Source organism: Archocentrus centrarchus, chromosome 22 (assembly GCF_007364275.1).
Source record: "Archocentrus centrarchus isolate MPI-CPG fArcCen1 chromosome 22, fArcCen1, whole genome shotgun sequence".
In the NCBI taxonomy this organism is placed as follows: domain Eukaryota; kingdom Metazoa; phylum Chordata; class Actinopteri; order Cichliformes; family Cichlidae; genus Archocentrus; species Archocentrus centrarchus.
The window spans coordinates 19,654,148-19,676,259 of NC_044367.1; the positions used below are offsets into that span (position 1 = coordinate 19,654,148).

Sequence of the window (22,112 nt, forward strand, 5' to 3'; positions counted from 1 at the left end):
TTTCTACAGAGCGTTTGGCTTCTACAAGGGAATCCTGCCTCCGATTCTGGCAGAGACACCAAAGAGAGCAGTCAAGGTGAGACAGAGGACATGTATGTTTGTTCACTGAAAGCTGCAAAGCTTCTCGGGATATGATGCAACGCTCAGGATCTGGTTTCATTGTGAAGTGCTTTGCTGCCATATGAAAACACTCAAACTACAATCGCTCTAACATGGTACACACATGTTGATTAAACATATGACGCCCTCCGCCATGTCTGGCTCCTCAGCCACTCCTGTTTGTTCTGTTGGCTTTTCAAATATTGACTTACAAGCATTTACAGCAAGCCATCTCCTGAGAGCCATCTTTGGATATTTGTAGGGAGGTTTAGCACTTGGAGCTAAACCTCTCTAAATGTAATGGGGTGACAGGGATTGGGGCGAGAAGGGGAGCGCAGAGGAGCCTGATGCTTGGCATGAAGCGCCTCTGTAATGAGATGCTGGAAACGAGGATGTGTGAACTTTAAAAGTAAGCACTCACACTGAGAAGATGGGGTAATCACTCACATTGCGAACAAAGTTAGGTGGTGAGAAATGTCTGGAGCCAAAAAGCAAATTAAAGCTCAGATTAAAACGGCACTGCTGGCATTTTGCCCTTGCTCAAATAAACAGATCAGTGGATCTGGCTCCTTTAGAGGCTTTTGTCTTTCCACAGAGATGAAGGTCTAAAATTTAAAGTCGGCCATCATTTTATGTGGTACTGAGTACATTTTACTGTGCGCATTTCAGGTAGCTTTCTTTATGCACGGTATATGTGGATGTGTATGTATGCTGAGATGATACTTTCTGACAGTGCTTTTATCCTGGTCTTTCTTGCTGCAGTTTTTCACCTTTGAGCAGTACAAGAAGTTGCTGAATTTGACCCCTTTGTCTCCTGGTGTGGTGAGTCTTACATCCAGGAACACCTGAATACACTCTCACTTGAATAAATAAATACACACACACAGGACTTGGAATAATGTTACAGAGTATAAAAACAGTATTCGAGCTCACCTGCCAAAGGCTTTTAAAACAAAGACAAATGCCAAGAATAATTTTGCCAGGCAAATGAATTAATAAAAATGTAAATTTCTTTGTTAGCATTTTATTTTCAGTGCTGTTTGATGTAAAAGTACTAGCAATGCACGAATATGTTTAGTAGGGAAATTGTTGGTCATTTTGCATTTTTAGCTGGGTCACACATTGGACAAGATAAACATAAAATGATTTCCAGAGCTTGAATTAACACTGTTGTCACAGTATGAGCAGTTCCACGCACAATTTAGTCAGCATGGTGAGCTGTCAGTATGATTTTCAGAACTTCTGAAACAAGTCCTGAAAGTTCCAGCTTTACCTCATTTTAGCATTTATATGGATGAAGTGGTATTTAAATGTATTTGGCATGTAGTTTGGGAGATCAGCTTGTCATCAGCTGTGATCAGTGTGGCACTAATGACTCCGTGTCTCTGGCTGAACCTTTGCTTTTATGAGCTTTATTCCCAGCAACAGAGCAGCCACAAAAACTACAAGCGTTTGGTTGATACTGCTCTGTGTTAATCCAGTGTAACTGGCAGCTTATTAGGAGCCTTTTTTTTAAATTTTCATTTCATTGACTCACATTGTGTGAGAATATTTAGATTTCTTTTTTTTTTTATTGAAAATAGGAGGGAACTCAATACTGAATAACAGTAACAGTCACCATGAGACTAAGGTGCAGACTTAAAAGTTTGGCAGGTGCTGCATTTTATCCATGCTATAGGTAATCATAGTGCTTACACTCAGTCTAATCCTGGAATCTGTGGTCTGGTTTGTCCATGGACAATTTGATTAATGCTTATTCAAACAAAATGATTGTGCCTCTTCACTCCTGACACAAAAGGAAAGGGTGCCATCGCTATGTGCAATTCAACAATGAATGTAAAGGAAGAAAAAAAATGGAGGCATAAAACAGTCTGTCTGCCGTGGGAGTCATTTTTAAATCATTATAGTTTTAGGCACATGTAAAATACCAATCCAATCATTCTGAAATAAGCTCAGCCATGTGGGAAGTCAGATCTTGTAATTTCAAACAGCAAAGGGAGTCTGCCAGAATATGTGGCATGCCAGAAATCCATCCAGTGATCTAAAAGTTGCATTCTTGATCATTAAGGCAGTTAATCAGACAACATTGTTTACCTGACCCCAAACTGCATGTCCTACAGCAACTAATCCCAATTCAAAAATCAGTTTGTTAAAATATTAAATTCATGTTTAGTCAGTTTTAATTCTGTTTTTATCCCAGCATGGTTACACTTACATAAGTCAGATGAACCTTGTTCCTGTCATCCCCAAGTTAAACAGAGGTGATTGTTTATAAAAGGGACATAAACAGAATGTCTTTTAAAACCAAAAAGAACCCTCAAAACATCATAGTCATCATTTCTTTCAAAGCCCAGCATGTGGGAGTAGAGCCAAAATAGTCTAATACTTAACACACCGCTTACAAACTGACTTTCCTATATGTTTGCTTGGCGGTTGTTAATTCTGAAGGCTGGTTGCACCACAGGCCATGAGAGTAGAAGTGGTTTCATCCTTCTTGAGTAATTGGTTTTCTGTTATATTGAGTCAGAGTTTTAAGCTAGACAGATATGTATTGGTGGGGTGTGGTCACCGCACACCACCTATTCAGGTGGCAGCCAAGTGTCAGCCATGATGGATGGCTTACCTGTAGCTCAGTGTCAAATCCACCCCAGCATGGCGAATATCCTCAGCTTGTTTTTACAGCCATTTTTGGAGAAATGTTTACTTGTCCCATTCATCATGCCCTCTTCCCACCCTTCTTACGCCTCCTTCTGACTATCTTTTTCCCGCCCTTCCTCTTCCTCAAGTGCCTCTAACCCCATTTCCCCCAGAGGCCCTCGCATATCAAGTACTGTAATCACATCAGATCATTACTGCGAGTGAATTACAGATTGGTTCTGAATGGCGCTCTCTCTCCCCCCTATTCAGCATGGCACAGCTGAATGCCTTCACTCTGATTAATGAGGACACACACAGTAATAATACAAATAAGGAATTAAAACGTGGCTTGCTGGCTGTGTAAACATCGCAAGGCATGTCTGAGAGGATGGGTCCTGGGGCTCTGACAGCAGGATAAAGAGTCAGGAAGAGTAATGAGCTATAGACACGTTCTTGACATGTTCCCATTACGCCTCACTCTGAGCATGCACGCACGCACCCATGTACGCACACACACACATACAGAAATAGGCAGCCCAATGCAATGATACTATATTAGTATATTTTGATATTTGGCAGGATGAATTAATGCGCTTTCATAAGTAAAAAAAAAAAAAAAACTTTCTTGAATTCTTAAGATCAAATTTGCTACTTTGCTCACATTCCTACTTTCTCCTTTCATTCACCTTCCTCTCACTCCCATGTGTCATCAGGCATTTTGTCTGATGCGAAACACAGGTGTCTTGTGGTGTCTAAAAGCATTTGTCAAGAAATAACTGATGGCTGTGATAAATGCATATTTTAGACAAGCCAAAGAGACTCCAAGAACAAGTTTCTGAAAATAAAATAACAATGCAGCTCTTGTAACCCGGACAGGTTGGCATTCTTCATTGTTTGCATCAGTTTGTCTATTCTGCTCTGTCTCTACCCAAATATTATCTCCACATTCTCAGTCCTAAATCATGTCCAACTTCCCTCTAGGCGCTGTCTGCAGCAGGGCTTGGTTCTGGCTTGACTGAGGCTTTAGTGATCAATCCATTCGAGGTGGTGAAAGTCAGTCTTCAGGCCAACAGAGATTCTTTCAAAGAGGTTGACTGAAATAAAATACTGCCCTAATGTGTGAAATGTTGGTAATATGCACACCTTTCTGTAGAAATCTGCTCACATGTCCTTCTTTTGAATTCAATCTCTCCAATACAGCAACCCTCTTCTTTTGCACAAGCAAGACGCATAATTAAGTCAGACGGCTTTGGGCTGAGGGGCCTGAATAAAGGATTAACATCAACACTGGGGCGCCATGGAGTTTTCAACATGATCTACTTTGGCTTCTACTTCAATGTCAAGGATGCTATTCCTACCAGCCCGGTATTATGCCAATCATAATCTATGATCACACTCTGACTTGTTTTTGTTTCTTTCTTAAACCACTTTAACATTGCTTTGGCATTGGTAACCTTGACTACACCTATTTATTTGCTAACCATAGGCTATATGATGTGCAACGTGTGCCAGCCACCTTGCCACAGGGGAAAACCAAATGTGTTTAACAGTATGATTAGTTAACCTGACTGCCATGGAAAGGAGGAAGCAAAAATCAGAGAGGACTTGTAAGATCAGCCCTGCTAATACCTCCTCTGTTTGCTCTTCATAACATCCTCAAAGTTTCAGATTACACATCCGGCAGTTCCTGATGGCCCAAACAAAAGTTAATTTTGTTTAATGGAAACGTTACCATACGCCAGTTCCACATGTGCAAACTGGAGCATTAGATTAACTCCAATGAACTAATTGGAAGCAGACAACTGTACTATTTTCAAGAGGAGGTTACAGTGGGAGGCCAGGCTCTGCTAAATTTTCAACATTTTTCCAGTGACGCATGATGTACAGAGAACCAAGTGGTCATCCTCTGTGAATGATAATTATGTGGCTGGATGACTCAAATAGCTGCCTTCTTAGATTGTGGCAGTTGCTTTTGGGAATTATCCATCTCTATGTACATTGATGGAGTGATCCTGTTTGTTAGACATTAATGACGGCAGCAAACACATAAATATTGTAGACAATTCACAGGCTGAGCTGATACTGGCATTTCTCCAAAGCCCTTGTGTCAGCAACATGAGCAATGAGCTTGCAACTCAAACATGTCTATAGTCAAATTCAGGCTGCCGAGCCCAGGTTTCTCTCTTGTGGCCATTTGAATAGCACAGGGGAGGCAGATAGCACACTGCCATCATTCACAAGTGAATGTGAGAGGAGATGTTTGCTTAGGGCTGTTAGGAAGTGGGTTGATGGGTGTACTTAGGCCACGGCTATGGTACCCCCTTCTCCACATCCCACTTGAAAAAAATAGAAGAAGTGGGATTAGCTGTTGATTTACCACGGCTCTCAGGGTGTCCAGCCGCTTGAGAAAGGCCCGAACCAGAGAGGCTGCTGTCATTTGTAAAAATATCCTGGCCAATTAGCTGTCAGAGCTCTCTGAGTCTGGGCTTCTTTGGTACAGTAATACCCCTGTGCCGAGTCACAGCCCAATTACCCAAATTGTCCCCATATGCCTCCCCAGTCTGCCTGCATGAACCCTGTTTATAAATCCTCTGTCTTGGCTCCCCGGAGAACATGTGCTTCTGCTCAGCCAATCAGAATGCCGCACCGCAGTCAGGAAGCACTAATCTGCCCCCCGCTACCATAAAATGATCAGGGCTTTCATGCAAGCTTTGCAATCATATGCACAAGTCCCCTCATGCTCTCCCCCACAATCGCTCATAGACATAGACACATAATGTCTCAGTATTGACTTTGTCAACTCACTGTCACTACTTTCTTTTGGTTCCCAAAGGCTCTATTTGCTGTTTATGTTTTATGGCACCAAATTTAACCTCCTGGTTCACACTTTAAGAATGTGTCACTCTTAAAAAAGCATACCTTTTTTTTTTATCTCCTTCTTTTTACAGGATCCTACCCTAGAGTTCCTACGAAAGTTTACCATTGGCCTGTTATCTGGGACCATCTCCTCCTGTGTGAATATTCCCTTCGATGTAGCCAAGAGCCGCATCCAAGGCCCCCAGCCAGTGCCAGGAGAGATCAAGTATCGCACCTGCTTCCAGACCATGGCACTGGTGTACCGCGAAGAGGGGTATGGACAAATCTGGGAGTATATAAACAGGGGATGTTCGAGACAAAAGTCAGAATGCTGATTCATCCTAGAATTAATGAGCCACTTTGTCTGTTTTGTTAGCAGTCAGTAGTTGGTTATCTGCCAAACTGACTGTCAGAGAAGACAAATGTACCAGCTGCAGCTACAAGTTTGCAGGATTTGATTGTATGGAGTGAGTTTCCTACACTAAGTACAGAGGAAAAGCATGAATAGCTTCATGCAAAGCTGTGATCCAATGAATGGAAACTAAATAATGATCTTAAATTCTGGGCTGTATTCCCCGTGAGTATGATCATACATTTTTGCAGCCTGTCAGTTGTTTAGTAAATGTTAACATATTTTCAAGCCTCAAAGAATGACAGCTCTAAATGGAAGCTTCAAGGAAAGATGTATGTTATGTTAGCAGTTGCCTCAGGCTTTCCACTTTCCCCCATGCTGCTCCACTAGACAAGGGCCAGCGATATGTTTGTAGTTAGTGGATGTTGTTAGTATAGAGGTTGCTGCAAGAATGGCACTGAAATGTTGTCGTTACAGGGGTGCGTGGATGGTGCCCCATCCGCCACATCCAGTCCCCTTCTCTAACACAACACAGTCCCAGCTAATTAGTGGTCCCTATGGGAGACGTCGTTAAGTAGACCCTAACGAGCCGCGCGGCGCTCCACGGGTCAATCTAATCAGACAGAGGGCCAGGGAGGAAGTGGGTCGAGCCTTATTAACGCCATCAGTGGCGGGGGCAGGGAGTGGGACAGAGAGCACGAGGCGGAGGCAGGCAGCCACTGATCACCTTGAATGCATTAAAGAGCAGGTACTCTGCAGCGCTGGCCGTTGGACCCTATATACCTGACGGGGTGACAGACAGGCATGTCAGCAGACAGACAGGCTCTCACATGTACACTCATTCATGGACTCACAAGTAAAAACACAAGCACGTGTATACAAGAGGTATATGGAAAGACTCAGATTAGTCTGATTTATTATGAAAAATGACTCTTTTCAGAACAGTGTTTATTATAGTAGTTAACTGTAAGTATTGATGCATTGTGTACATTATAGCTATAAAAGTGGGGTTTATTTTATGTAGTGCTGTGCAGCTTGTGAATTTCTTCTTGAATCAGATGATAATAGATAATAATTCACAGCAGCTCACTTACACCGACTTTCTGTGAAGTTGATGCAACTTGATGCAGAGAAGACAAAAACTATAAAATTTGTCTCTGAGTTGTGGTGGATTTGAAATATAAAGTACCAACACAAGAGAAGCACTTGAGTGCAGTATCGAAGTCGCACTCCACCACTTCATTTGTGCAAATTTACATCTCGACTCCACCAAAACACACCCATTCCGCACAATGAAATAATTTACATATTCTGTATTCTAACGAAAATCTTTGCACATTAACACCTTATGTCTTTGCTACAGGTATTTGGCGTTATACAAGGGATTGGTTCCCAAGATAATGAGGCTTGGACCAGGTAGGGGGAAAAAAATCCTAATATTGAAATCATTGTCATGATCACAGCTTTCCTGTTGCAGAAGATAGATAAGACTCTATTATAATATTATACTAGGAAGAGCTTTCACTTATACATATTAGCATTTCAACTTTGCATGAGCTCTTCCAGTGAAATACGGCTGCTACAAACACTATTTCCTTCTCAGCAGATTCCAAGGAACGGTGTTTACATAATAATGCCTATTAGGTTTGAATATAAATACAGTGAACTAGAGATACTGCCTACCCCCTGTGTAAACAGGTGCTCCAGGCTTTTGGTGTATTCTATACCTGTGCATTTCTCAGAACTCTAACTTACTTGGAAAGCAAAGCCTCTGAAACCACATTCACATTGGTTACTTCTCTTATATTCTCTAACAGGTGGAGCAGTGATGCTGTTGGTCTATGAATATGTATCTGGGTGGCTGCAGAGAAACTGGTAACAATAAAAGGAAACCCACAATGGTGCCTTATGAACTGTGCAAGTAATTGTTAACTGATCAGAGCAATATTAGACCAATTTAGATCTTTTTTTTTTTTTATCTTAAATACAAAAAGAAACTACTCAGAATACCAAATCAGCATTATGTTATGTAGAAGAATGCAGCTTACTGAAGACATTATCATCATCTCCCATATTCTGTCACTCAGAATATGGAAACTGTTGCAATATCTGAAAGTGGTCTTCTTAAAAAAAAAAAAAATGAATTTTAACATCAGATCAATTGATTTTAGAATCACTGACAATCAGTTTTACTGATGAGAACCTACATTAGCATATTTTCTTTCACATTTAAACGGCTTTAATTCTCATGTGACGGATTTTTTTCTTTCTCTCTTTTTTTTTGGGTGCTCATCTCACTGGTTTGATGTGACATCAATCAGAGATTTAACAGATTCCTCAAAAAAAAAAACAGACTGAGTGCTTAAATAGCTGAAGCTTCATAATATGAACTTAATGTTATACAGAAATACTTGAAATTTGTTTAACTGCCATAAAACACCAAAAATGGAGGGAAGGTCTATGTCTATTTCTCTTTATTGCTATATTTGAATGCATGCTAAATTAAGTTGACTGTGCAACCATCCATCTCCAATCTCCCACTTTAACAGATCTTAAATAATACTTACCTTGAAATCAGCTGCGGCACACACACACACACACTACAGCTGCAGAGTGACAAACAGTTCCACTATGGTCTTTTTATCATCTTTTTATGGAATATGGATTCATGAATGCAAATACAAGGTGCAATCAGGAAGTTTATACACCATGCCTATAAAAGAAGAGAAATCATTCCCGATTTAAATTCAGCAGTTTCCGCCTTCAAGGTCATCTCCGTGTGCAGCAAAGCCCTGCTCCCTGTGGCACAGCTACTTTTGAAGAATTCCTTGGAAGTCTAGATTTGAATGCACCTATTATCACACGTGTGCTACAGATAGCATTTCAATGAGTGTTAGAACAATGATGTTATTAAAGCCTATTGCAAAAGTTTTTAATGGATATGTTTTTGCCAGTTTGTCTTAATGCATGGCATCAAACGTGCTGGTTGTGAGGCCAGTGGCATCACAAAGTCCCCTTTGATGTCGCACCACAATAATACTGGCTGACGGGGACAAACAGTCCTGTCTGAGACAAAACTGTCAACCCGTTTGGGAGATTCCTGTTCTCCACTTTGCTTTATTTTCACTTGCAGTTTAGTTTCATTTTCCATCTTTGTCAGGTTAGGTTTAGGCACCAAAAACTACTTGGGCATGTGAAGGCTTGGGCTGTAATATGCCACTGTCAATGTTAACCTTGCACAATGAAAAATGGACAGTATTAGATGGGCTCCTTCTGTTTTTTATGTACCTCCAACTGTTTTGAATTTTATATGTTTTCAAGTTTTTATTGATAAAAGATTGTGTCAATTTTCCTTTTAAAGTCCCTGCTGGAAAAAAAAAAACTCAGATTGTTCTTACATGCATTGGTAACAAATAAAAAGAATAAAGAGAAAATGAAACCCACACTTTCCTCACTGTGTAATTGTGAGTTGCGTGTCCTGTAACAGTAGAATCGTGTTGTTGTTTTTGTCTTAACTGGGACTGTTTCATCTTGGCATCAATATAAGAATATCCCCTTTCTTCAGTTTGCCACTTCATCACCCTCCTCCTTATTGTCATCTGAGTGCTTCATAGCCAACTTAGTGTCAGTCTTTCTCTCTCTGGCACGTAGTCTGCACTTGAACATTGAATGCACGCTGAAACAACAAGCCCCAAGAAATTCAAATGTGGCTGCAGGAATCAAGGGGGTTACCGCACTCATTTTCTCTCGCTCTCAGTCTCTTTCTTACACAAATATTCAAAAACACACACACACACACCTGTTGCACAGCTTTAGGTGTAGTGGCAGCTCTAAGAGACTAATCTTAACTTCATCTTAACTGGTAGTAGCTTATACTGAGCCACGTTGGCATTTGACAGTCATCATTAATGTGGGAGTTAGTCTCTGCCAAAATGGAGCAGCTCCTGGTTTTTGCCTAGGGGCCCGCGGTGAGAGACTAACAACTGTAGCTTGCAGACTGATGGAATTGTGAGCGCTTAAGCTGTCCTTTCTGTAATGGAGTTCTGAATCTTTTTTTTTTTCAGACTTGACAGCTTGTGCAACTTTACAATGAATTCCCTGCACACTGCAATAATCATAAATCTTCTGCAGTAAAATATCCCTCACGTCATTTTCTTTACACCCTTTATATGGATTTTCCCATCCTCATCTGTAACATCTCAATTCAGTGGCTCCACTTTGACAGGGCTGCAACTTGGGCGAGGCTCTACCTGCCTTTCCCAGTGCAAATGTGGTTAATGATTAGTATATTAAAATGTCTGCAATTTACACTGTAGGTAAAAAAGCAGTCAGCCATGCATGCACACCAAAGCACGGCACCAGACGTGATTTTACAAAACACAGCACTTTTTTTCCCCTTTTTACTCACCTGTCTCCTCAATCCTGTTGTTTTAAGACATTAAGAAAACATTCTGGCTGTTGTCAGCTTCTTTTAAAAATGTTCATTGAGCAGAAGCACGCATGAAGTCCTGTATTCAGCCGGTGTTACTTTCTCTGCTCTGTGTTACTCTGCAAATGGCTGTCTTGCTTCTAATTGCATGTGGAGAAGTAAAGATAACCATATGACACTGAAGTCAGACTCAACTTAATTAATTGTAAACACGTGTCTGCCCCTATTTTTAAAAGTATGCCTTTTAGACCTCTCTTTCCATAAAGCTGACCAACATTAGACTACAAGAGCAGGGATTGTTAGACTTTCAAGAAGCTTCCTCCTGTCTAGAAAACACACTGTTCCTGTTTTTTGAATACTGTTGTCAATTAAGACGACCACATTTTAATTTTGTTTTGTGAGTCAGAGGAGACTAACAAGGCTGTGTGCAGTTCATGTAGCTTAGTTGAAAGGAAAAGTTGTTTGGCCTTGTTGTGTGTCGGCTGAGGTAAAAAACAGAGCGTGTAATGACTCTTTCATGCCACTCAGAGAGTTAACTATCATTTGCTGTTCATGATGGATGGTGGATGGTAAAAGGGTGGCCGTGATGGCTGGCTGGTATAGTGAGTGAACATCATGTCTCTGTGATGTGGTTCACATACGGTCAAAGAAACACTACGATCCCTGAGCAACGGTCCGTGACCACTGGATGCGGGGAAGAGTGCTTTCCAAGTCAAATCAGCTCCTGCATGGGGAGGACTGTTGACACTGTCACGTGCAGAGGCTGTTTATGCTGTAACGCAGGAGAGAAAGAAACACGGAGCCGTGCACCTGAGCAGCAGGTAATGCTATGTGAAAGAGCAGGTAAGCACCTATATCAAGTTATCAATCTACAGCTTCGCCTAAAGCCCAGTTTGTGTAAATCTGTGGTTTCCACTGCAGGGCTAGGCAGGGCTTGCCAGACTCACAGATAATTTATTACTCTCTCCCCCCTGTACACTTTCAGAAAGTATTTTTGCATCATTTTGCAAACATGTCATTTGTCAGATGGCCTGTGTGCTTTTCCTTTGTAATGAACACACTGCGTTGGCCCTGACAGCCCTATTTGGCCCTTTTTGTGGCTGCTGGAGGTTCGTGTTTGGGTCACATGTCTGATGACCTTGGAAACCGCAGGCCAATGAGCCTATTTGTGGCTCTTTGAATGTACATGGACTCCACGTGACCCCAAGAGTTTAGGACACGCAGATCTCAAATTTGCATGAAAAAAATTATGCTTTTATTTACTATTTCTCCCTGCTAAACCCATATGAAAAAAAATCTGTATGAATTAAATATGTCAAAAATGACTGAAAACTAAAACATGGCATTAAATGATTTTACTGAAGAACGTTATATTTTTAAAAGTATAAGCATGTCACTACATTATATTTTGATTTTTTCTATTTTTTTTTTCACTTTGACTTCAATGTGAAATGCTAGAATGTCTCTTTGAACAATTAGCTCATCGTGTTTATTTATTTATTTAGTTATTATTATGTTTTTTGTTTTGTTTTTTTCTTTTGGGACAAATCAGTTAAAATAGTATTACCCAAATTACTTAAACTATGTTTCTGTCACACTAATGCGCAGGTATAATTTTTTATGATTACAGAAAAGGCCACATTAAATGTAACGAGGTGAGAAGACATGTACCGATTTTAATGGCCAAAAGATTTTCAAAGAATTGCTTTATGTGGTGGCAAAAATTCCATGTGCTTAAAGCATTTCTGATGGACCATCCTAGTCAGCCATGACACAGATATAGTAATGGAAAATATTGGCCTTGTAAGCACACATCTTTTTTTCTTTTATGAAAAGCAGTTTTCTGCTCATGTAAAACAGGCCAGTAGACCACAATGCCCTGAATCTGGAATAGCTTGAAGAAAAAGAGATAATATATTTTTAGCTGTGCACTTGTTTTTGGTTCTCCAAATAAGTGTTAAGGATTCCCCGAACAGCCAGCAAATTCCATGAAGACCAATAAAAGCCAAACAATTTATTAAGATACATTCAATTTCATTGTGCAACATTTGACAATTAATTATGTTAATGCTCTAGACACCAATGTGCCCAATGCCAATTCTGCCTAAATGTGCGTGGAGATTTCCATGCTTTCTGTAAAACTAATTGCACTTCATTCAACGTACCTTAATCTAATAAATAAACTTCTCTTTGGAGCTCTTGCATAGGCTACATTTTTAGAGAAGTGGAAAACAATGCTCCATAACACAGTTACTTTTATCAAATCATAAACAACAAAAAGCATACAAACATAAAAAAACAATAGCAATTATTATTAAGCACCCTGAAACACTAATGCAAAGTTTTTTTTCCTTTTTCTTTGATTGTGTATTCATAAAGTTATACATTACCCCGTTTTGCCCAGAGACATTTGCAGAAGTGTGCAGTAAAGAATCTGAGAGGAATTATGTTGATGGATGGTGTAGCAGTCATACGTCAGTCTTTGGAACACCTGTCCTGCAAGTACTTTTAGTCAACACATTTGCTGTAAAAAACTGGCAGGCTTTTTATTTGTTGTGTGTCTTTGGTGTGACTGCGTTTAGCTTGGAGGGGCATCATATACCCAGTGGCGCAAATGTGAGTCCTGGGGCCAAGTCCTTCATAGAAAGGTGGTAGTGGGAGTGAAAAACAAAAAGCCACCGTGGACAGACTTGGAGTCTCTTGTCCTCACTGGCTCTCACCCAGCCCACTCTGCTTCACCCCCACCCGCCCCCCTTTCTCTCATCAGTCTGTGGAGCTGACTTCACAGCACTGAGGCGGCGACTGGGTGGATGGCGTCACGGTTGGCTGACATGCTCTTGAAGGCCAGCGGGGTGGCGATGTCACAGCTGTGGGGAGATAGAGCACTGCCACTGGCTGGCTGCCACGTGGGTCCGGTCACATAGGCCGACGTGGTGGCGCTGTACCCCATGTAGGGTGACACTTGGGTGGGAGGGTGGTAGGGAGGGATGCTGGGTGCTGTGACATAGCTGTTCACTGTGGGCAATCCATTCGGCGTCTGGGAACAAAAAAGAGAGGGAAAAAGAAGATTAAAAATGAACATCTTAATTATAGGTTTAAAAAAGTCACTATTATTTTTGAGCCCCCCCAGGATGAAGACTTCATCATCAGTCATTTTCTCAAAATTTATCAAATGGAAATTATTTGCCACATGTTTTCCTAAATAGTGACTGTAACAAGTTTAAGAAATTTTCAGGGAGACACACAAGCAGCTGTTGTTAAAAAACAAACAAAAACAAAAACTAGGGCACACTGTAGAAGAAAGTGAAAGTGATGGTTGAATTATAAACAGCAGAAACTTTCATTCTAATTTCACAGCTACCACATAAAAATAAATATTTTCCCAATTTTGGGAATCATACATGTACTATATGGAGCTTATTTTCTACTCAAAAGTGGACATTGCTCAAGTGCTGTTGATAAACCACGCCATATGTTGGGAGACAGGCTGGTTGGGGCAGCACTTAATGGATGTCATGACGGACTGAGAATGAAAAGGCATGCAGAAGGGAAATATGATGGTTTGAACCAGGAATGGGCTTTGCTTCTCTGGCACAGTGACAGGACTTAACTTGAGGAATTCACCAAAGCATTTCAGCAGGGAGGCAGAATTTCTGTTCCTGGGTGGTCTGGGACTACTGAGAATTATTCCTATACAACTGGGATCTTTTCTGTTCCTCTGACTTATTTTCATAGACTTGCTTGACTGACAAAGTCACTGGCAACTATCTTAAAAGAGATATGAAAAATTATCCTCCTAGCTGACATTTGTGGTGATTATAAAAACATAACTACAGAGCAAAAACTGTTTTTTCTTTGTGTGTGTGTGTGTGTGTGTGTGTGTGTGTGTGTGTGTGTGTGTGTGTGTGTGTGTGTGTGTGTGTGTGTGTGTGTGTGTGTGTGTGTGTGTGTGTGTGCGCGCACGCGCGCGCCTTGGCCTGCAGGTGTCTTTGGGTCTTTTCTGGGTGGCTGTGGGTGTCTGGGCAGTTGTTTGTGGGTGTCTGACCATGTATGTATGAGTGTGCGGGTGTTTTGTATCATAACTTCACTCAAATATACTGAAGTGTATTTCATTAAGTCCAATACAGACAGTCAGTTGTGGTGGTTTTTTTTTTTTTTTTGTTTTATTTTCTTTTAAAACAACTAGTGTAATTAAACATGTTCTCTAAAATTTTCACATCTTGCACCGATGAAGAGAACCATATATTACACACAGCCCAATGTTTGCACACAGTATACTTACACATACAGACACACATACAGCTCGTAGGCAAAATATATGTATATATAAAAAGAAAAGAAACTCCTTTTCAGTTTTATGCAATTGACTACTGCAAGAACGCCACTAACTGCACTCCCAGGAATGACCACATAGTTGAATCAACACCTGTCTGACACAAATTCAACAAAATCAAAGGAGTATACAAAGGGTGAATTTATGGCACTCATCTTGCATGAGATTGTATAATTTATTAGGTGTAGCTGTTATTCCATCCACTCCTCTTAACCACCTTTTATTTGAGAGAATATACTTAAATATAAAATACTACAGGATAGATGCAAATCCAAGAATTAAAATACATTTTTGTTAATAAATATATATATATATATATATATATATATATATATATATATATATATATATATATATATATAATATAGCATAATTTAAAATGTGCCAAACAGAGAAAAAACTACTCTTTATAATGATTTGGGCTAGGCTGGTCTTTTAAAAGTAATGTTAATAATAATTAATTTTACTCTTTTATTATTATGAATTATAAAAGATTATTATATGACTAAATATATTTAAATTTAACGGATTCAGTTTGTCATGCTTTAATTCCATTATTTATATTTAAAAAAATATTTAGACTAAACTTCGGGACATTTAAGAGTCTACTAAGTTTTAGAGTTCTAGATAGTAAACATTTTATATATACAGTGATGTAAACAAGGATCTATTTGACTAAACATTATTGCATTAATTTCGAGCCGCCGTTCGTGACTTAACCTTAAATCTGTGTTAATGATGCTCTTCTTTCAGAGAAGCACACAAAAGTCCCACGGGTGCATCTGCCCGCTCTGCCCTCTGAGAGCTCCTATAGGCCACAGGTTTCCAACCGCGCTCTTTGGGCCTTATGGAGAAATAAATGTAAGGAGATTTGCCAGAAATATAAAGGCGTCAAAGATTTTAGTGGGCAGCTTTGGTTAGTTTTTTTACTGAAAGTCAATCTTTAGGAAACAAACCAAAAAAAAAAAAAAACAACAACAGCAACAAAAATCTGCTCTGCTGCTGCAAGAAAGATCATGCTGCGAAATTGGTGGAGGTAAAAAAAGTGATTTGTAGTTTGAAAACTCAAAGTCTTTTAGTCATCTTGTTTGAACACGATCATTGCATGACATCGCACTTTCCCCGCGTCTCAAGTCTCTCACAAACACACATTTAACAGTCTAAAATCCCATTGGATCTTAGCAGGCTGCAGTGTCTGCATGTATAAAATCTGAGTGATGAGGGCACCGTTTAATCCTCAGTGTTTGGTGGAACAGTACTTGCTTCGCCATCCTTTGTTTTTCATGCAATAAACTCTGTAATTTATAGAGTTGTTATTTTCTGCATTTAATGGCTCACTTCTGTTTTTGTATAGTTGCTTGGCTAACCGCTCAGACAGTTAGTGTGTGTCCACTTTGAGAGCTCCTAATCTCCCAGCATCGGCTCCGTTTTTTCTTCTGCATAATGAGGATGAAAACTCTCTCGTGATAAAGTGGCAAAATAAATGATGCGGCATGGAAACGTTTTCTGTCAGTAACCAGAATAGCACGCCCTTTCAAAATAAAAGAAACAAAAAGAAGACGGCACGCGCGCACAGAAGCGCGCGTTGGAAAGAATAGTTAGGAGTCGTTTGCAGGCCTGTGTTAGTTTTAGATAAAAGAGCGGAGGTAAAGCTGAATAAAAATCAAATCAAGCACTTTCAAACGTACAGCCTATTGAGTTTGGTAATATAAATGTAATTAAAGCTACACACGTTTAGGAAATAAGAATAAAAAATAAAATCGTATCAATTGGCCTAAAAGTCAGTGTCGATGTGTGTATTAATTTTGACCGTTGTATTTTGACTCGGCTTTTTTTGTCGTGTGGATTTATCTGCTCCAACAACTAAGTGCAAAATAACGAATATCCCGGACATTTAGGGCAGCACGACTGTCGTTTAGAGCACACCAGTATCCGAAAGCCAACTTTAAAACTGACAGACAAATGACGGGATGGTGGTTGACCTTTACTAAGTTACAGCACTGAAACCAACCTATTCAAATACTGTATAGTTAACCAGGAAAGCGAAAACAGACGTTTTTGGCTCTTTTTCAGGGGTCCAACTATTGTCTCGAGTGTGAAGCACGCTACACTTAATTTCCAGAACCAAGAAGTTAATAATAACTAGGCTATTTAAACACCTTTGATGTGCTTATTATTAAATAATCTACTCTGCAATCATCCATAAAAGCACTGACCAAGCAGCAGGGCCTAAACGAAGTGCCCCTTGTAAAGCCAGAATAAAAAAAAGAGAGAGAAATAAAAACGTGCCCTAGCCAACAGAAGGAGCGCATTAATGCTGTGAAAGGCAGAATTTCTATGCTACATAACTGTTAAAATAGAAGAATGCTCAAGTCTTCAAGTAGATTAATAGTCTGCACTGTTTTTACTGTTGCTGCATTTCAAATTACAAAAAATGAGATGTCCATTTTTTTTTTTTTACCTGTGTGTATTTTGCCTCGGGTTCTAAATGCGGTTTATCCACGCCATTGACTAGTGGAGAACTTGCTGGTGGGAAATTAGTCCTGTTTATAGCGCTCCATTCTTCTAGTTTGGCGCTGGGAAAGGATGGACTGTCACTAACTGGGGGGCAAAAGAGAAAGAGAGAAGAGAAGAGAAGGAGGTCAGGAGGAGATTTTTTTTTTTTTTTTTAAGTTTTGGGGGGGGGGGGGGGGGGGGGGCACAGGTCGCTGCTGTGACTCATGCATCCATTAACCGCAGGTTAGCCAGGTTGCGTAAGACAATAAACCCTGTGACATTCTGCATCGGTTATTTGTCATTTTAGGAATAAATTGCATATATATTAAAGATCTTTCCTGTGCGTAATGCTTATTTAAACGTTTCCTTGAGCCATTAAACAATAAAGTTTTACTATCTGATCTAATAGATTATATTTCAGCCCAGTTTCAAGTGCTATGAAATTGACATTTGGTATTATTTTTTAATTGAGATAATCGTTTCTGAAAATAGAAGTTTGGGATAAGCGTGCTTGCCTAGTAATTTTCTTTTGTCATAAATTTAAGGATTGTGAATGAGAACACTAACCAAAAACGGAAATAATCTTTTTTTACTTTCTTTCTTTTTTTTTCTTTTTTTTTTAACTTGCCGTGAAGTAAATGTGCTCAGACTAAATGTTGTGGTTCTTCTTGAAAAATCAGATATAGAAGAGGCCCAGATAAATATAATTATGGTTAAGACGCCTCTCTCGTGGGTGAGGGATGTTTTAACCCCCCAAATCTTCTTGCTGTCGGGGACACATTAGATTCCCTTTCACCGTTTCCTTCTTGTGCGTGATGGGTGTTATACTACACTGATTTCCCATTGTTTACTGTGGGAGAAGCAATCACAACAATTTCGACAAAGAACTTTAAACAAACTGCTTGTTGCGCATGTTAAGATTATATTATTCTGACTTTATTCACCCTCAGAAATTTTAAATGTGTCGTCTCTGTGCGTAAAAATCAATATTACCGTAGACAAGTCACTAACATTTCAGGTTTTTAGCACTTCGTTTGTTTGTTATCATTTCCATCAATTCCAAATCAATTTTTAAAATAATGTTGCAAATCTCTCATGTCACCAAATGTACTTAAAAATCGTTCGAAAGCCTGCCACAGCACAAACATCTGCTAATAATTTGGAAATGCATAAATTGTTTATAAAGGCACCGCTTCGAAACACTGCGCCCACCCCCCTCTCGAGTTTTCCTGGATATCTGCTTTACATTTGTCTTATTTTGATTGCTTGAGTCAAGCTTTGCATGGCGGTGGAAGTGGAAGAGTGCGGGGCGTGTTTCTGCATGGCAGTTCTGAATCCTTTCTGCAACAGGATTCCGGCAATGGACTGACAAACTGACAACACTTCCCTTCCTGCCACTGGAAAACAAGCTCTTAGAAAATCCCTCTCACACCACCGAGCCGACCATTAGCACTGATTTATGCTGGATCCTGTTTCACTGTTTCCACAACAGTTGCGGTTTGGTTGACTACAAGACAGAGTTATCTGGGCCTACCTGCATGTGGACATAACACAACACACGCAGCAGAAACCCGTATTCTAATACGACATGCTTATTTGAGGCCTGAATCAGGCAAACTGCTGAATACACAGTTCTGCACAAAACGAGTCTCTCCAAGTCATGGCAAACGTTCAGCACACCTCATTTTGATACACTTCATCTCACCGCCTTTCCCTCCGCTGTCCCTCTAATATTCCACATCCGCCTCTTAATTATTCTTGCAAGCTGGACCATCTGTTTCTGAACTAACCTGCCTCCCTTTCAAATCAATATCAGCAGGCAGGTCAAATGGCATTTAAGCTTTCTCTCTCCACAGAGGCCTGTGGGTTTATAACGTTCCAATAGTTACTTTTGGAGGCCTATAAAAACAATTACACTAACTCAAAGGGGAAAAAAAGCACAAATGCCAGTTTTATCCCAAACACACACACACACACACACACACACACACACACACACACACACACACACACACACACACACACACACACACACACACATTCGCACTCTTGCGCGCAAAACCCCTTCAAAAGTTGGTTATATGTGGTGCAATAAACAAATGTAACCGCCCTTCATGTAGCCATGCTTACTTTGTTGCTCTGTAATAGACCGTATCCCCAAAATATCAGTTACAGAGTGCGAGGAGGGCCATATCCTGTGCATGGCCATGTGTCCGGGAAGGGTGGGCATGCCAGGGGGAGTGGGCACTTTGGATGTCGGGTATGAATATAAGTGGTTGTAGGGTAATGTTGGCTGCGGCGGTGGATGAGGCGCCTGCTTGCCCGACTCATACTGGCTCTGCTGGGACAGATTCCCAATCTTGTTTCGGAGGATCCGACTGATGGAGCTGACGGAGGGCAGGTTGAACTTGTCGCAAACCCCGTCGGCGAGTAGCCTGTCCCGGATCTCCCAGGCAAAAATCCCCGGGTCTCTCTGCTTATATGTCCGTATGTGTTTGACAACTGTGGGTGTGGTGACCCGCGGCTTGCTGCCTCCGATTGCCCCCGGGAGGATGGAGCCGGTCTCGTTGTAGCGAGCCAAAATCTTGCTGACGCAGCCGTGGGACACCCGCAGCTGCCTGCTGATGTCACAGGGTCGAATCCCGAGTTGTGCCAACTCCACTATCCTGAGCCGGATGGCGTTGGGGAGCGGCCTGCCGTTTACGAAAACACCACCGAGTTGGTTCACCTCACCGAAGGCAGGCTCTGGTGTCAAAAACAAGCACACAAACGAACACAACAATGAGACCAGCGATTAGGTAACCAACCCAAGCCCACTACACACTGCTAACGACCTTTTATTTATAAGGCCTGAAAGATTTTTAACAATATATGTAATTACAGGAATGAAATTCAGCAGATATGCCGAAAGTTTATTTGTGTCTCAGTCAACATATTTCAAATTTTGTCATTTATATACTGCGAAAAAAATCCACATTTGCACATCATTCTGAGCTTGAATTATTTTCACCAAAGTTTTCACTCCTACTAAAAAACTGAAGTTATGGATCAACTGTAGTAAGTGACAGCTAATCGCTGTCGTTCATGCAGGCTAAACTTCCCACCGATGTCCGGTGGTAAGTGCCAAAACTCGTGCGTAACTGCCGCACAATAATTCCGTGTCCTGTTTTCTTTCCACTGGATTAGACTAAATAAATCCATCCACCACTAACAATATCTCGCGAAATTACCCCACGTTGCTTTAAGAAGTTGGAGCGTTCGCTGCATCTCGATCAAGAAAAAAAACAAAACAAAACAAAACAATCCAACACTGAACTCACCCATCGTGTTAAAGCCGCAAATGAAGAATACGGTGTCCGCTTTGTGCCGCCTGCGTGGATCCTGCTCCGCGTCCAGCGTGTCAACGGTCCAAAATCGCGTCCAAGAAAATCTTCTTGCGCGATAAAGAACAAGAGAGACAAAATTCTCGATCTGTTTCCTGACGGTGCTGGAGACAGGCTTACATTTCAATCTGTTGAAATCAGGAGGCCGGGCTTCCGTGGGTTCTCCCCCGCTGATTGGACCAGGGTTCCCATCTGCTTTTGAGACTGCACAGAGCTAAATCGCTATTGGCCCAAAAGTTTGACATGACAACTTCAGAGTCCCACACACTGACACACACACGCACATCACCACCCCCAGTCCTCCTCGTTCTGCACTCTCATCTGAAAGAAAAACTGGGGATATGCCACCATGAGTGGCTTTGTTATTGAGGCAGGTTGAGTATAATGCAGTATCAATGTACTGGATCACATCTTTACTCTTTCAGCAGGGATTTGAGGGTTAATTAAAAAAATAAAAGATGCACAACAAAGTCATATTTGAGACCATGACAAGGAAACATCACCTGGAATATTATATGTACATATTTCCAGAAAATATAGTGTCAACCCCAGCAGTTGCCATTTTTATGTTATATCCCTGTTTTTGTAAGACGTTACCTTTCAAAATAAAACACAAGTTCATCTCTAAAACCCCGACTCTGTGTAGCGTTATGCTCCGCTACACTGACTTTCATCTGAAGCTTTTAAATGGCATCATTAAGGAAATGGCAGGAAATGGATGATTGGTTTTCTTTAATGTAATTGGTTGGTTGACGTTTGTAAATTGTATCTCATTGCACTTGAGGATTATCATACCTTTTTTTATTATTTGTCACCCATGTTTTTTGTTTGTTTATTGTTTTGTTTTGTTGTGTTGTGTTTTTTCCCCCCCATTTTTTATTCTCTTTCAGACGTTAAGCATAGACTGGTATAATTTGCAAAGCAGACCTAAAGCGAATACCCCACGGGACGACGATTTGGTGAAAATGAGGCGAATATGTTTAATCTTTGGAAAATAATCTCTTTTGTTATGCAGTTTGAACATAAATGGCACGGTTAAAACCAGAGCCAGGTTTCACCTTTGTGCCAGTTTTAAATTAGGTTGTATTTAGTTTATTCAGACACGTGTAAAAAGAAAAATGCCATTTAAAGCATTATTTAAAAAAAAAAAAATCACGTCTCTATTTTAAGCTGCACGTCTCTTTAGGCTTTGCGCAGAACAGTCCAAAATATGCATTTTAACCAATTACGCCCAGCGAGCGTTAATGGAATGCAAGTTGTTAAAGCTCATATCTGATAAAAAAAAATTACGTTTTATTTCTTAACCTTTGCATGATTAACTTTCAAGCTCAAAGTTTGCAACGCAGTGTCTTATAAGGGGGGGATATTTCCAGCTTTATATCTTCAGCAAACAGACACTCTCTGCACAGAAACCCCAGTTGCAAGCAATAAGAAAGATTTGTTGCTTCCCGACACGAGAAACAAACACGCCATAATTTTGCGCCTCCGCTTACTCCCCATTTTGACACATGCTTTGGATTTTCTGTG

General features: G+C 40.5%; 2 protein-coding genes across 3 annotated transcripts in view; one reads left to right on the forward strand and one right to left on the reverse strand.

The window, feature by feature from the left end:
* slc25a21 (solute carrier family 25 member 21) overlaps positions 1-9,380 on the forward strand; it is an 88,686-nt gene extending 79,306 nt beyond the window's left edge. Inside the window, exons 4-11 of one of the 2 annotated variants that reach the window (XM_030718794.1) lie at positions 10-76; positions 862-921; positions 3,718-3,825; positions 3,937-4,101; positions 5,685-5,866; positions 7,308-7,360; positions 7,762-7,819; positions 8,266-9,380. In XM_030718794.1, coding sequence (XP_030574654.1) covers positions 10-76; positions 862-921; positions 3,718-3,825; positions 3,937-4,101; positions 5,685-5,866; positions 7,308-7,360; positions 7,762-7,819; position 8,266 — 694 coding nt within the window. In that variant the 3' untranslated portion in view covers positions 8,267-9,380. Of the gene's footprint in view, positions 1-9; positions 77-861; positions 922-3,717; positions 3,826-3,936; positions 4,102-5,684; positions 5,867-7,307; positions 7,361-7,761 lie in introns of both variants that reach the window. The other variant, XM_030718793.1, reaches the window with a different exon arrangement.
* Positions 9,381-12,372: 2,992 nt separating this feature from the next.
* On the reverse strand, positions 12,373-20,665 carry pax9 (paired box 9). The gene is made up of 4 exons (XM_030719081.1): positions 20,523-20,665; positions 19,333-19,947; positions 17,168-17,307; positions 12,373-13,410 (listed from the first exon to the last, which is right to left on the reverse strand). Exons 1-4 carry the CDS (start codon positions 20,524-20,526, stop codon positions 13,156-13,158), a joined length of 1,014 nt encoding a protein of 337 aa, XP_030574941.1. The 5' UTR covers positions 20,527-20,665; the 3' UTR covers positions 12,373-13,155.
* Between the last annotated feature and the right edge of the window lie 1,447 nt (positions 20,666-22,112).